This window comes from Taudactylus pleione, unplaced genomic scaffold, assembly GCF_031769625.1.
Source record: "Taudactylus pleione unplaced genomic scaffold, aTauple2 ptg000758l, whole genome shotgun sequence".
NCBI lineage: Eukaryota > Metazoa > Chordata > Amphibia > Anura > Myobatrachidae > Taudactylus > Taudactylus pleione.
Window position 1 is genome coordinate 2999070 of NW_028285160.1, and position 15164 is coordinate 3014233.

General features: G+C 43.9%; 1 protein-coding gene across 1 annotated transcript in view; it reads right to left on the minus strand.

Annotated features, from left to right (window-relative positions):
- ITGB8 (integrin subunit beta 8) overlaps positions 1–15164 on the minus strand; it is a 145903-nt gene that overhangs the window by 36670 nt on the left and 94069 nt on the right. The window contains exon 5 of the mRNA XM_088457356.1: positions 1835–2000. Coding sequence (XP_088313482.1) covers positions 1835–2000 — 166 coding nt within the window. The remainder of the gene's footprint in view (positions 1–1834; positions 2001–15164) is intronic.

Consider the following 15164-nt stretch of genomic DNA (forward strand, 5'->3'; position numbering starts at 1 on the left):
ACTTTATCGCCGAAAACGGCTTTTCGCCGCTAAATGAATATGGAGCATAGTATACTACAACGTAACTAACACCTAGGAAACGCTAATATAGCAAAGTATCTCAAGCGGTGAGATAACAAAAACTAATAGAGTAGTACTGTCCATGTACTGCAGAGCAATAACAGTAACAGAACAGATGAAACACCTGTCACTGGGACACATTGGAGCTGATTCTGAGTCGCACGGACCTCTCTTCATGAACGCAAGTGGCAAATTTTTGCGTAGTTTTTGCAGATGCGAATTTATGCATCTTTGCGTATGTCCTTCATATTCTGAGTCAGACGTCACTTGGATGGATCTGTCTATCTGTGACATAGGGTGTTTTGGGGAGGAAACTGGGCAGTAACATACTACGCTGACTCGTGGGAGTGTCATAGACATGTAACAATAATGCTGTGATATTCAGAGTCAGGTGTAGGGGGAACGGGGGTCTGTTCCAGCATTTGGCTGGTGCAAGTGCAGATATTAATGTTGATTGTCGCGGTGGTTTGCGTCACATCAATGGGCGGCTCGGCTTTCCGTACACATGTACAAACCCTTGTATTAGTTGAACAGATCCTCACAATAGCATCATTTATCAGGACAATTCTGTGTCACAGGGATCATGGCCTGGGTTAATTCCAATGTGTCCCACTACTGCTATTTAGCATCTGGTGAACTTCCACTCTGATCCGAATGTTCCGCTTCATACATATACTCAAGAGGGTGTGATACTGGCTGACACTAAAGGCAACTGCTAAATTCACTGCCCTGTAGCCAATCCAGCCTTACTGTCTGGGGACATTTCTGTACATTGTACATTGTTAACACCCAACAGGAATGACTTTGATAGATCCTGCTCCTCTCTCCAGAAACACAAACAGGGATTCACACAAGGAAATTATTTTCAATCCTCCAATAACAGAAGTCTAGATTTCTTGGCTCTATTCCTTGGCTCGTCACAACAGTACATTCCCTTATTTTGCAGTGTAGCTGCTGCCGTACCCCGCCCATGATAGTGTAAAAAAGGTTGTGTGTACTAATATGCCTCTCTTAGAATAACTAGTGTGCTGAGCTGTGAGCACACATGTTCAGGGTTGGACTGACCCACAGGGATACAGGGAAAATCCCCGAAGAGCCCCACTGCCAGACTGTGTACTCAAACTATACATTGGATCCAGAATGTGTACTCACACTATACATTGTTACTCTATTGTGCTTAATTATTATACACATTACATGATACTGCATTTTCTAGTACTATGGTGTATTCACTACAGTGCATTGCTGTTATCAGTTTGGTACATTATCATGCATGCACCATCAGTATTTACTATAAATATTTATAAAGGCAATCAGATCATGCACTTAACCAAACCTCTGTGGTTAGCTGGCAACAAGCCTTAAACATGGGTCCCTACCGCTGTATTTCCCCGGTGGGCTCTTCATGACCCAGTCTGACACTGCATGTGTTACCTGACGGACTATAACCACCCTACTTCTCTGCAAAAGTTGTCTGAGTCTCCGTCATTGCATCAATGGTCTACAGTCATGACCACTGTAGACTGTATGTTGTTCAGACAGTGACCCAATCGCTTCACACCCATGACGCTGCTGTATGTGAGGACACACTGTCTATGATACACTCTGGGTGATGAATTATGCTCCCACTACCCAAAATATTTTAACCATCCAGTGGACCCTGCTAACCTCTCCATTGACCATACACATGTACAGATATGTAACTCTAGCACAGTCATGTGCAGCTCTAGTAGTAACATTATAAGGCACATAAAATGTAATAGCACATACTCACATGACAAACCGCTGCCTGCAGCATAGCATCAAAGGCACATTCTGGGTTATCTATATTTCCAGCTATTTTCTGCTTGCCAACAATTTGTTTGAATTGTGTAATATTGTTTGTTAAGGGCAGAACATGAATGAATCCATGAGCTGGCATGCAGAACTCATAGTAATCACTGTAAGAGATATAATTCATTAATAGAAAATAATAGAGACACAGTCGCACAGAGATTGCAAAAACGGACTGAAGACAATTTAGTTCCATCTTTTCAGAATGGGCTAAAACAGTGGTTCCCATACTGGGTGCCATAGAGCACTTGCAGGGGTACCACCGGTTGGTGGTCCAAAACCAGATCAAATTATTTATGTCACACTAATAGGCAAATCCAGTGCTGGTGGCTACCAGTCATAATAACAGAAGCACAACCCTGTTTACAACGACATAACAGAACTTAAGGATGACAGGTAAGCATTATTTACTTATTATTTATTAATCATTTGGGCTGAATTTCTTATTGAGAAACTTCTGTCCTACGTTTGCCCGGGACCAAATGCTGATACCATATGGGCACCGTGATTAAATAAAGTTTGGGAACCACTGGGCTAAAAAGCAGCAGCCAAACAACCTTACCGGATGAAAAAAACAAACTTAATAATCTAAGGAATAGATATGTTATTTACTAAATAATGTAACAATTTTATTTTTATTTGAAACCGTAAATGCAGGCAATTTGATTTGTTGCAGAGTTCCCCAAATCTACTGCATTTTTGGATATTGAAAGGTTGTAGTCTGCAAAAGGTGGAGTATCAGAGGATGCTTTCCATGTTTAAAACTTAGGGGGAGATTTTTCAAATCTTGGAGAAAGATACAATGGAGAGAGATAAAGTACCAACCAATCAGCATCAAACTATAATTTTGCAGGCTTTGCTAGAAAAATGATAGTTAGACGCTGATTGGTTGCTATGAGCAACTTCTCCACTTTATCTCTCTCCAAGATTTGATAAATCTCCCCCAATATCTTCATTTACAAATAAAAAAGAGAACATCTCTAGAACTTTTATGTTTCTTGCTGGAAGACCAGCCAAATAGCTTTGGCTCCTTATAAAAGTGACATGGGCAGCAATTAAATTAAGATAGTGCTTTCTTTTGAATCATTAAATATATATAGAGCTGAAGAAATCATCTAAACAAAATATTATACAAAAAATGATTGATAATGCTTAGTACACATAACAACAGACAAAGGAAATTGTTATGTCATGTATGTTAAATAGCCATGTAAACTCCGACTGCAAACATTGGTATGACACAGATAACCCATACATGCCGACTTTGCTGCCCCCTCCTCAGGGAGGAGGCAGCCAGGTCAGCACAGAGGGGGCATGGTGTCTGTAAAGGTGGGCTGTTCAGGGGGAGTATCGTGTCATTGTGGCACCACCCCCTGCTATACAGTGTCAAGAAAACAGGCAGTGTAATGCGGGGACGGAGCTACGACGATGCAACTCAGCGCGAACTGCCCACTTGTGCTCTATAAGTGGATGGTCCCAGGGGGGGGGGGTTAGGGTTGCGAGCAGGTGGAGGGGGGTGTGCCGCCGGCTAGAGGGGGGCACAAGAGACTTGCCCACTTTCCAGGTGGCCAGAGTCACCCCCTGATTTTCAGGAGTCATCATGGGCCAAAATGACATGATTCGTTGTCCACGCCCCAGCTCTGTCCCCATTGCAGTGTAGTATCCCTGGCCATGCCCCCCTCTTCCGCGCTACACTTGGAGGGGGCAGCTAGAATGTCGGCAAGCCTGGACTACATATATATATATATATATTGTGGCAGGGTCAGCATAATTCCACATGAAGTGAATGCGGAATGTCCAGATATTTCAGGTTTGGTAGAGCAAAAGCAGTAGGACTGAAGGGTCCAGTTCAGGTGTTGCCACAATCAGTTGTCATCTAATTAATTAAACTCAGTGGTGTCACAAGGGGGATGTGGTGGGTGCGGGCCGCACTGGGTGTCACCCTCCAAGGGGGTGACACCAAAAGCCACACTTTTATGCCCGCACCCCCGCCCCTCCCCCACCCCCCCGCCACACAGCTGCTAGGGCGGGAAAGCCCTGCAGGATCCACCCACTGCCTACTTCTTTTTTTTTTATTTAAAGAGAGCCGTCAAGAAGGTAAGTGAAGTGAGAGGGCTGTACTGGAGACAGAAGGTGAGCAGGCTCTCTGGGACACAGAAGGGGGTGCTGGCTGGCTAGGGACACAGAAGGGGGAGCTGGCTGGCTGGGGACACAGAAGGGGGTGCTGGCTGGCTGGGGACACAGAAGGGGCAGCAGGCTCTCTAGGGACACAGAAGGGGGTGCTGGCTGGCTAGGGACACAGAAGGGGGAGCTGGCTGGGGACACAGAAGGGGGTGCTGGCTGGCTGGGGACACATATGGGGCAGCAGGCTGTCTTTGGGACACAGAAGGGGCAGCGGGCTTTCTGGGGACACAGAAGGGGGTGCTGGCTGGCTAGGGACACAGAAGGAGGTGCTGACTAGCTGGGGACACAGAAGGGGGTGCTGGCTGGCTGGGGACACAGAAGGGGGTGCTGGCTGGCTGGGGACACAGAAGGGGTGCTGGCTGGCTGGGGACACAGAAGGGGGTGCTGGCTGGCTGGAGACACAGAAGGGGGTGCTGGCTGGCTGGGGACACAGAAGGGGTGCTGGCTGGCTGGGGACACAGAAGGGGGTGCTGGCTGGCTGGCTGGGGACACAGAAGGGGGTGCTGGCTGGCTGGGGACACAGAAGGGGGTGCTGGCTGGCTGGGGACACAGAAGGGGGAGCTGGCTGGCTGGGGACACAGAAGGGGCAGCAGGCTCTCTAGGGACACAGAAGGGGGTGCTGGCTGGCTAGGGACACAGAAGGGGGAGCTGGCTGGCTGGGGACACAGAAGGGGGTGCTGGCTGGCTGGGGACACATATGGGGCAGCAGGCTGTCTTGGGACACAGAAGGGGCAGCGGGCTTTCTGGGGACACAGAAGGGGGTGCTGGCTGGCTGGGGACACAGAAGGAGGTGCTGGCTAGCTGGGGACACAGAAGGGGGTGCTGGCTGGCTGGGGACACAGAAGGGGGTGCTGGCTGGCTGGGGACACAGAAGGGGTGCTGGCTGGCTGGGGACACAGAAGGGGGTGCTGGCTGGCTGGAGACCCACAGGAGAGGGTGCTGGCTGGCTGGGGACACAGAAGGGGTGTTGGCTAGCGGGGGGCACAGAAGGGGGTGCTGGCTGGCTGGGGACACAGAAGGGGGTGCTGGCTGGCTGGGGACACAGAAGGGGGTGCTGGCTGGCTGGGGACACAGAAGGGGGTGCTGGCTGGTCCAGTCCGGCAGACCGTCCTCTTCTCTACTCAGAATGCAGGACGTGACGTCATCACATCCACCGGGTGTGTCCGCCATTCTGGGAGGAGCACTGCAGTGTGAGGGGGGAAGGGGTGTCACCATGAGTTACAGCACCAGGTGACACCAACCCTAGTGATGCCTCTGATTACACTGCACCTGTAATCAGCCTTTAAGAATGTGTTCAATGCACAGAATGGGGCTTCTGACGGTGACTAGCATCCAGAAGGGGGTGTGGGATGTCAGGGCCACTGTTCCTGTGATATGATCCTGTACTGCTATGCTGATATACTGACATGTTCCTGTGCAACTATGAGCTGATATGAACCTGTACTGCTGTAACATATGCTGTTAGGAGAACTGCCTAATAACCTGAACTGCAAGTCTGGTGTATGAAGCTGTAACCTGCCTGTGCTGGTAATAAAGAGTGTTGAACTTTCATCCTGTATATGTGATTTCTTGTCACATTTGACACCGAATGTGGGGCTCGATTTGCTGGACGCTACTATGCAGCAAAGGACCCAAGAGAGAGCGAAGTCTGGCAGTTTGGTGAGTGAGCACACTGTACAGCAGTTACTGATTTCTGTGTATAGGGTTTTGAGCCTAGGGAATGATGTGCAATGTTAAGCATAATCAGCAGGGATAGTGTGCTGGGACTCTGGCATTCCCTAGTTGGCTGGTCAGGCTTGCTACGCTTGTGTACAAGCAGCGGGGAAATATGGAAGAAGGTTTTAAGGTGTTTGCTGAATTGGTTGCACGCCAACAAAAACTGGCTACTGAGCAGCAAACCCAAATCTGGCTACTGCATGAAGAGCTGAGGGAAATTAGAAAAGGTGGGCAGGATTGTGAAGTTTTGCAAAAGCTCACAGCTTCAGATGATGTTGAGGCATTCATGTGCACTTTTGAACATACTGCTGCCCAATTAAAGTGGCCAGAGGAGGAATGGGCTGCCCAGTTAGCTCCCTTTCTCACAGGAGAATCACAGTAAGCCTATACTGACTTGACGGTAGCAGAGGCTAGCTCATAACCTCATCTAAAGCAGGCTGTTCTCAGCAGGGTTGGGGTGACCGGCCCCAGTAAAGCCCATCAGTTCCATGATTGGCGGCTGAACCCCTCTGAGCCTCCCAGAGTTCAACTGGCTAAGCTAGCCAGATTGAGTAAAGCGTGGTTACAGCCAGAGAAACATGCAGCGCTACACATAGTAGAAATTGTTGCCCTAGACCACGCTATACGGGTATTAGAACGTGGGGTACAAAACTGGGCCCTGCAGGCTGACCCCCAGACATTTGAGGAATTAGCGGTGGTAGTTGAGCTGCACTCTACCTTCGGTAAATTAACCAAAACTAAGCAAGGGTGGCAACCAGTGCCAAAGCCAAGAACCCAGGTACCTGTTGCTAAGAACAAAACCCTGCTTCCTGTGGAGTGTTTCAACTGCAGTGAGTCCAGTCATATACAGCAGGACTGTCTGAAACAGGTTGAACCGATGGATTGCAGCGCAGGGAAAGCAACCCGACCTATGGTCAGCATGCATGGTTGCTGAGACCATCTCTCCGGCAGAAACCACCCTGTTCCATATGATGGTACAAGTGGATGGCCGGGAGATCTGGGCACTAATTGATACTGGTAGTGCCCTCACCAATGTCGCCGCTAACTTTGTACCTCCAGGGGCTGACCAGGTTTTACCCCCTTCAAAAATCACACCGTGTCAGTCCCGCAGCGCTCATATTTAAATGTCCAATATTTCTTTGAATGATGTTAAAACCTTTACCATGTTACAATGTTGCAATTGGTTCGCATTAAACAAATATAGATCAACACCGAGTGAATATATTGACTCCTTTTACATAAGGATAACCACTCATAATTCTCTCAGAAAAAATATATATATTTCCAGTGACTTAGAATTTTTAAAAAAAAAAAAGTTTATGCATTCAAATTTCTCCATATGTCAGTCTCGAGCGCCACATATATATCAAAGCCAAGATAAATGTGCAGAAAAAAGTATTAAAAACAAAAGGTTCTAAAAAGTCCCTAAAAAGGAATCCTTGTTAAAAAACACATATGCAGGTAATCAGGTATATGTAGAGCTTACCGGACCTGCGGGAACCCCGGAGATGTATTGCAGAAAAAACAGCAGAACCCTTTAGCGATGTCAATATTATCCTGTTTCAACACCTATAACACCCAAATGTTGAAAAAATGGGATGGTCACTATACCCTCCTGCGGTGCCCAGTAAGGTGGAGGCGGTTTTCACAAAGCCTAAACCCAAATGTCCCAGCACAGAACATTCCTTGGCCTAGTGGGTCACTACCGCAGATTCATTCGTGATTTTGTCACTAGGGCAGCATCATTAACTGAGCGTCTCAAAAAACAGTTCCCAGACAAAATAGTGTGGTCTAGACCAGCAGAAGCTGCATGGCTGGATTTGAGGTGCGTCTTGTGTGCACAACCTGTTTTGCAGGCTCCTGATTTCAAGAAGCAATTTATATTGCAGACAGATGCCTCAGGTACGGGATTGGGGGCAGTCCTTTCCCAAGTGGTAGAAGGGGAAGAGAAACTTATGCTCTACCTCAGCCGAAAATTTGTTGGGCCCGAATCTCCAAACAACCCTATGGTGAAGCTAGGGGAGGAGGAAGAGGGTGAAGATGGCGAACTTTGGAAAAAGGTAGAGAGTTGTGTGCCCGGACGGATAGCACAAATAGATGTGGGCGAGACAAATACAGTAGCTCACCTGAAAGTTTCTTAGCTTCACCAGGGTGGTTGAAGCTAAGGGGGGAGGAGTGTGGCAGGGTCACCATAATTCCACATGAAGTGAATTTGGAATGTCCAGATATCTCAGGTTTGGCAGAGAAAAAGCAGTAGGACTGAAGCGTCCAGTTCAGGTGTTGCCTCAATCAGTTGTCATCTAATTAATTAAACTGCACCTGTAATCAGCCTTTAAGAATGTGTTCAGAGTAAAGAATGTGGCTTCTGCCGGTGACTAGCATCCATTAGGGGTGTGTGGGATGTCAGGGCCACTGTCTGTGATATGATCCGGTGCTGTTATGCTGATATACTGACATGTTCCTGTGCAACTATGAGCTGATGTGAACCTGTTTTATATATACAGTACCAGTCAAAAGTTTGGACACACCTTCTCATTCAATGGTTTTTGTTTATTTAAATTATTTTCAACATAGTAGATTAATACTGAAGACATCAAAACTATGAAAGAACACATATGGAATTATGTTGTAAACAAAAAAGTGTTAAACAAATCAAAATATGTTTTATATTTTATATTCCTCAAAGTAGCCCCCTTTTGTTTGGATGACAGATTTGCACACTTTTGGCTTCTCTCAATCAGCTACATGAGGTAGTCTCCTGGAATGGTTTTCCAACAGTCTTGAAGGAGTTCCCAGAGGTGCTGAGCACTTGTTGGCTGCTTTTCCTTCACTCTGCCGTCCAACTCATCCCAAACCAGCTCAATTGGGTTTAGGTCGGGTGATTGTAGAGGCCAAGTCATCTGACGCAGCACTCCATCACTTTCCTTCTTGGTCAAATAGCCCTTACATAGCCTGGAGGTGTGTTTGGGGTCATTGTCTTGTTGAAAAACAAATTATGGTCCCAGTAAGCGCAAACCAGATGGGATGACATGGCGCTGCAGAATGCTGTGGTAGCCATGCTGGTTAAGTGTGCCTTGAAGTTTGAATAAATCACCAACAGTGTCACCAGCAAAGCACCCCCACACCATCACACCTCCTCCTCCATGCTTCACAGTGGGAACCACACATGCAGAAACCATCCGCTCACCTTCTCTATGTCTCACAAAGACACGCTAGTTGGAACCAAATATCTCAAATTTGGACTCATCAGACCAAAGTACAGATTTCCGCTGGTCTAATGTCCATTCCTTGTGTTTCTTGGCTCAAACAATTCTCTTCTTCTTGTTGTTCATCCTCAGTAGTGGCTTCTTCGCAGCAATACGACCATGAAGGCCTGATTCACGCAGTCTCCTCTGAACAGTTGATGTTGAGATTTGTCTGCTACTTGAACTTTGTGAAGACTTTATGTGGTCTCTAATCTGAGGTGCTGTTAAGTAGCAGTTTCTGAGGCTGGTAACTCTAATGAATGTATCCTCTGCAGCAGAGGTAACTCTTGGTCTTCCTTTCCTGGGGCGGTCCTCGTGAGAGCCAGTTTCATCATAGCGTTTGATGGTTTTTGCAACTGCAATTGAGGATACATTCAAAGTTCTTGAAATGTTCTGTATCGGCTGACCTTCATGTCTTAAAGTAATGATGGACTGTAATTTCTCATTACTGAGTTGAGTGGTTGGTGCCATAATATGGATTACAACAGTAGTCAAATAGTGGTGTCCACTGTGTACTAACCCTACTTCTGCACAACACAACTGATGGTCTCAAACACATTAAGAAGGCAAGTAATTCCACAGATTAACTATTGACAAGGCACACCTGTTAATTCAAAACCATTCCAGGAGACTACCTCATGAAGCTGATTGAGAGAATGCCAAGAGTGTGCAAAGATGTCATCCAAGTAAAAGGGGGCTACTTTGAGGAATCTAAAATATAAAACTTATTCTGATTTGTTTAACACTTTTTTGTTTACAACATAATTCCATATGTGTTCTTCATAGTTTTGATGTCTTCAGCATATATATACATATATATTTGAACCTGAAATTCCAGATCTTTACAATTGCTTTAAAATGTAATAAACTGGAATTTCAAGTACAAATAAATAAATACATATATATATTGTATATGTAGCTACAGTGTCTGTGTGTGTATGTATATATATATATATATATATATATATAAATTATTTTGTAACATTGCTAATATATCACTTTAATAATGTTGTTGATAGGGGCCCTCACAAGTTTGTTGCCCAGGGGACCCCACAGACCTTAATCCGGCCCTGAGAAGGAGCAGATTGATATTAATGTGGTTAAATAGGTTGTTGTCACATTGTTAACCCTTTCTTGACATATTACACATATTTAACCACTCTCACTCCAAAAGTGGTTTTGGGACTCAAGAGCGACTAGTATGAATGGCAAGTATGAAACTCTCAGAGAAGCTGTGGAATCGAGAAACCAGCTTCCAAGGCTGATCTTCTGGACCATATCCAAGCCTATTGATGAAATATTGCAGATAGCAATAACATATCACAGAATCCAAAATGGTGTCAATTCACAATTTCCCTTCATAATACACCAAGATAGTCGGGCTGGGGGATCGAGGGTCAAAAGAACCCTGTGAAATTTTGGATCAATTTTTAAAGGAATGAAGTAGAGTAAGCCTGGAGAATTCAGTTGAACAATTATCCTGAGTGCAGGGGGAACTATAGTAGAAAAGCTTTTAATACATCTATGAAAAAATTTCGAGACTCTCCACTGAGGCTCTCTGATATTTATGGAGGACAGTTTAAAGTGATTGAGGAAGAGATGTATCAATTTTTTCTTTTAGAGACAAAGTGTAGAAGTTGCCCATATCAACCAATTAGCTTTTACTGTCATTTTGTAGACTGTACCAGATAAATGACAACTAAGAGCTGATTGGTGGCTATGGGAAACTTCTCCATTTTATCTATTCTCGAAGGTTTGATACTTGTCAATGATCTATTTGAAGCAATTGAAGAGAAATTCTATAACTTGGGAAGTGAATGTGATCTTATTCAAATTCACATTTCTCAAGCTTTGCGCAGACGTGTGAATATGTTCCAATGCTTTTTTTCACATGGGAATCATGTAGTTTGAGACCTGAAGATGAAAGTAGGACATTGTCCAGATATACCATGACATACCGATCTAGTACATCCCAATTAAAGTGTAATTGACAAAATGTTGGAATATTGCTGGGGTGTTGCATAATCCGAATACCATTACGCAATATTCAACATGTGATTTCTAATATCTCTTTTCCGCTAATTCTCCTTTTGTATACGGACCAAATTATAAGTAATTTTCAGATCTAACATTGTAAACCATGTCGATTTAAAAGTGCTGGTATAAACGGAAGAAGATAATGAGTTTTTATTGTGATGTTATATAATTCCTGATAATTTATACATGGAGGAAGGAACTGTCCTTCTTGGCAAAAAAAAATGCAGCCTTAGCTAAAGCTGAAGAAAATGTAAAAAAACAACAACATTTCTTAAGGTTTCCATCAATATAACATCTAAAATTACAAGGCGGAATGGGAATAAATGTGACCATAAGGTATCTGGGATTCCACTGTAGCCCAATCCAATTTGTCAGTACTCTGCTTACTGAGGACAACTCCTTATGGTTGACATTGCTAAAATAGAGGCTCTTCTCTGGAATGTCCTGATGAGGTAACAAAGCAGGGCAGATAGAGAAATTATCTTGACAGATTTTATATTGGAAAGTTATCTGCCCCCGGGCCCAGACCATTGGATCTTCGGGGCATTCAGAGAAGGGACGTGCAGTCAAGGGAGGTAGAGCCTCCCCTGTCATACTCCGTGTCAGACTGCAGAGTTTTAAATATAAAAATGATTAGAATAATACAAAGAAGATATTTATAACTTTTATAAATATCTTCTTTGTATTATTCTGATCATTTATATAGGCAAACTCAAAAAAATTGCAGCACTCCCTGGAAATATAGGGAGAGATGAGAGATGAGGCAGTAAGAGCTCAGCCTCACCCCTGATAGCTCAGACACTGTCTGGACCAGGGGGGCTGGTCCTCAAAGCAGCCAATAAAACACAGAGATCAAAAGGTAATGGAGGCATGCCTCACTGTGAGGGGGCGTGCCTTGAGCTGTGATGGACACCTCTGACGATCAGATGACCAATCCAGGAAGTACTCAGGCATCGGAAACCTAACCATCGAAGCTCAGCAGCAGCAGCACAGAGGAGGGAATTAGGAGAAAAAGGTGAGAAGGGCTTGCTGTGGACAACAGGACACTGTCTGGGGGCTTGTAAATAACCAACAGGATAGGGGGTTTCCCTTCAGACACCAGTAACTGGCACCTTATCAATATGCAGGGCCCGGCACCTTCTGTGTATAGCTGGGTACACACTACACAATGTGTACCCGCATGTCCCTGATTCAGAGATAACCATGGAAACTCCAGGACTACAGGGAAGATAGATGATGCCAGAGGATAGAAAAGGATTTGCTCAACAGATTTATTACAAGGAAGCTAACAATGATACAGCAATGGTCTTTACAGCCAGTTACAAAAGCATTTTCTACAGGAACTCCAATCGATTCAAGTTTCTCCACTATCAGAGCAATCTTTCTCTCTCTCTCTCTCTCTCTCTCTCTCTCTCTCTCTCTTTGACAAAAGTGAGTTTCTTTTCAGATTTTCCTGTTTAAATTTGCTCTTACTTTTTTTTGTTATGTTTAACAGATTACCTTTATTCGTTAGAAACCGTGGTCCGTTTTCAATAAGAAGTGAAAAGCTGAGATCCGCAAAAAAGTATCGCTGATTGCGACTTTTCGCCTGTCGGAAAAGTATCGCCGTATTCAATTCCATCTGCTTTTCGTGTATGGGGAAACTCAATGCAATGTAATAGGCAAAAAAGATTTGCCTCTGAAAAGGTGGAGTAAAGAAGTGCAAAATTTTTGTTTGGGGGTGCAAAGATGGGGAAGCAACTCAGTACCCTTGGGACAGCCCCCCAAAGGACAACTGCATCAAAAAAACCCTAAACAAAATCCCTCAAGAACACCCCAAAAAAGTACTTTGAATTTGGGGGCGAAAAAGTGCAAAGTGGGGGACAAGTTCGCAAACTAGTGAAATAAGGTTCTGGGGGTGCACTAAGAAGGGGTCAAGTGTTTTTAGGGGTGCGGATTTCACTTTATTTAAAACTTCACTTTAGAAGCATTAACAGATGCTTGCACCCATTTTCAGGTTCCCCAAATTTAATATAAATTAGACACAGGTTATCAATAAGCGCAACAACTGCAGCCAATCGGAAACTCAAAAGAATCCTTATACAGTATATCCTTTATAAACAGTCTCAATAAAAAGTGTTCTAATCAGGCGCTGTTGATGTTCACAGTGAGGAAAAAACATCTCTTACTTTTTCAATAAATATACATCCAAACAATGTTCTTGTGTTAAATTTCCTTATAGAAAATTTTCACTCTGTTATTGCTTTTTTTCTCCTTTTCTCTTTTCAGGAATCATAACCTTTAACTTCTTAGATAGGATTCTCAAAAAGAGAGGGAGAAAGAACACATAGTGCAGCTCTGTTTGGTATACAGAATAAACTATACTTTTATTTACACTCACATGGTATCCAAAAATTAAAAACATATAGCGTCGCCAAAATGACGCAACAGAGGAGGGATCCAATGGAAAAGGGTACCAGAAGGTTGAGATAGTACACAGCAAAAAAAGTGGGGGTCCCGGACACCAACCCACTTCTTACACCGTCCTTCAGTACACAAGTCCACGTCCCACAATGTTCTCACCCGCTTAACGCGTTTCGGACCTGATCGTCCTTCCTCAGAAACGTGGTGAGAGAATAACTTACCCAGTTTAAATACTGGTACCAATCCCCAACCCTCCTCCCCTAGCATGACGCATATTGTGGGTTGGTGTCCGGGACCCCCATCTTTTTTGCTGTGCACTATCTCAACCTCCTGGTACCTTTTTCCATTGAATCCCTCCTCTGTTGCGTCATTTTGGCAACACTATATGTTTTTAATTTTTGGATACCATGTGAGTGTAAATAAAAGTATAGTGTATTCTGTATACCAAACAGAGCTGCACTATGTGTTCTTTCTCTCTCTCTTTTTTTGAGAATTCTATCTATCTAAGAAGTTAAAGGTTATGATTCCTGAAAAGAAAAAAGGAGAAAAAAAGCAATAACAGAGTGAACATTTTCTATAAGGAAATTTAACACAAGAACATTGTTTGGATGTATATTTATTGAAAAAGTAAGAGATGTTTTTTCCTCACTGTGAACATCAACAGCGCCTGATTAGAACACTTTTTATTGAGACTAGGTACCCCAAATTTGACAGGACTACTTATTTTCAACAAAAAATACTGCTTTATGCCATTCTTCACCACTTGTGCAAAGACGCTAATTAGTGGCAATTGTGCTAATCGGGCACTACTACATTGATCCCCAATGTTTCTGCATCTTTTTGGGGGGGTTCATGCTCTCTTCCCCGATTCTGACACCACTTTTCGCGTCTTTGATTTCGCATTGTGTCCGTTTTCGCGTACTTTGGATTTGAATATGGCCAATGGCGGGGGCATGCACGATAAGTTTCCGCAACTAAAAGATGCAATGTAGGCGAAAACTCCGGCAGGCGAAACTTTATCGCGAGTGCAAAACTAATTTTATACCGCCCCTAGTTGTAAATTAAACTGGATTATACTGAGTATATTGATTATATTAAAACAATTCTAACCAATGTAATATTGTAACAAATGTTATTTATAATACAATGTATTGTCGCAGTTAGAATAAATGATATTGAAATACCGTGACTCACAGCTACTGCGGTTTTGATTGCAGTGAAAGATCGAACTATTTATTGTCACAATTGACAAAGAAAAAAATTAAATGTAAGGCCAGAATGGTGCTTGTTCTCGGATTCCCACTCCTTCCTATTATTATTATTATTATTATTGTTTATTTATATGGCGCCACAAGTGTTCCGCAGCGCCTTACAAGGTACATAACCAGAAAGTGACTTACAGTAAAATACAATGAATGACAAGGACATGGATAATATACATTGATACATAGGTGGCCATAACACCCACATAAGCAGCAAAGCATAGGCACCAAGTGTTAGGTGTCCTAGTGGTGAGTAAGAAGTAGATGAACATAAAGTAAGGAGAAGCACAAGAGGGTAGAGGGCCCTGCTCACAAGAGCTTACATTCTCAAGGGGAGGGGCAGACAGATGGGCATGATACAGATAGGGAAGACAGGGAGGAGGGAGTATGTAGTAGCAAGTTAGGATGAGAGCTGGAAAGCATT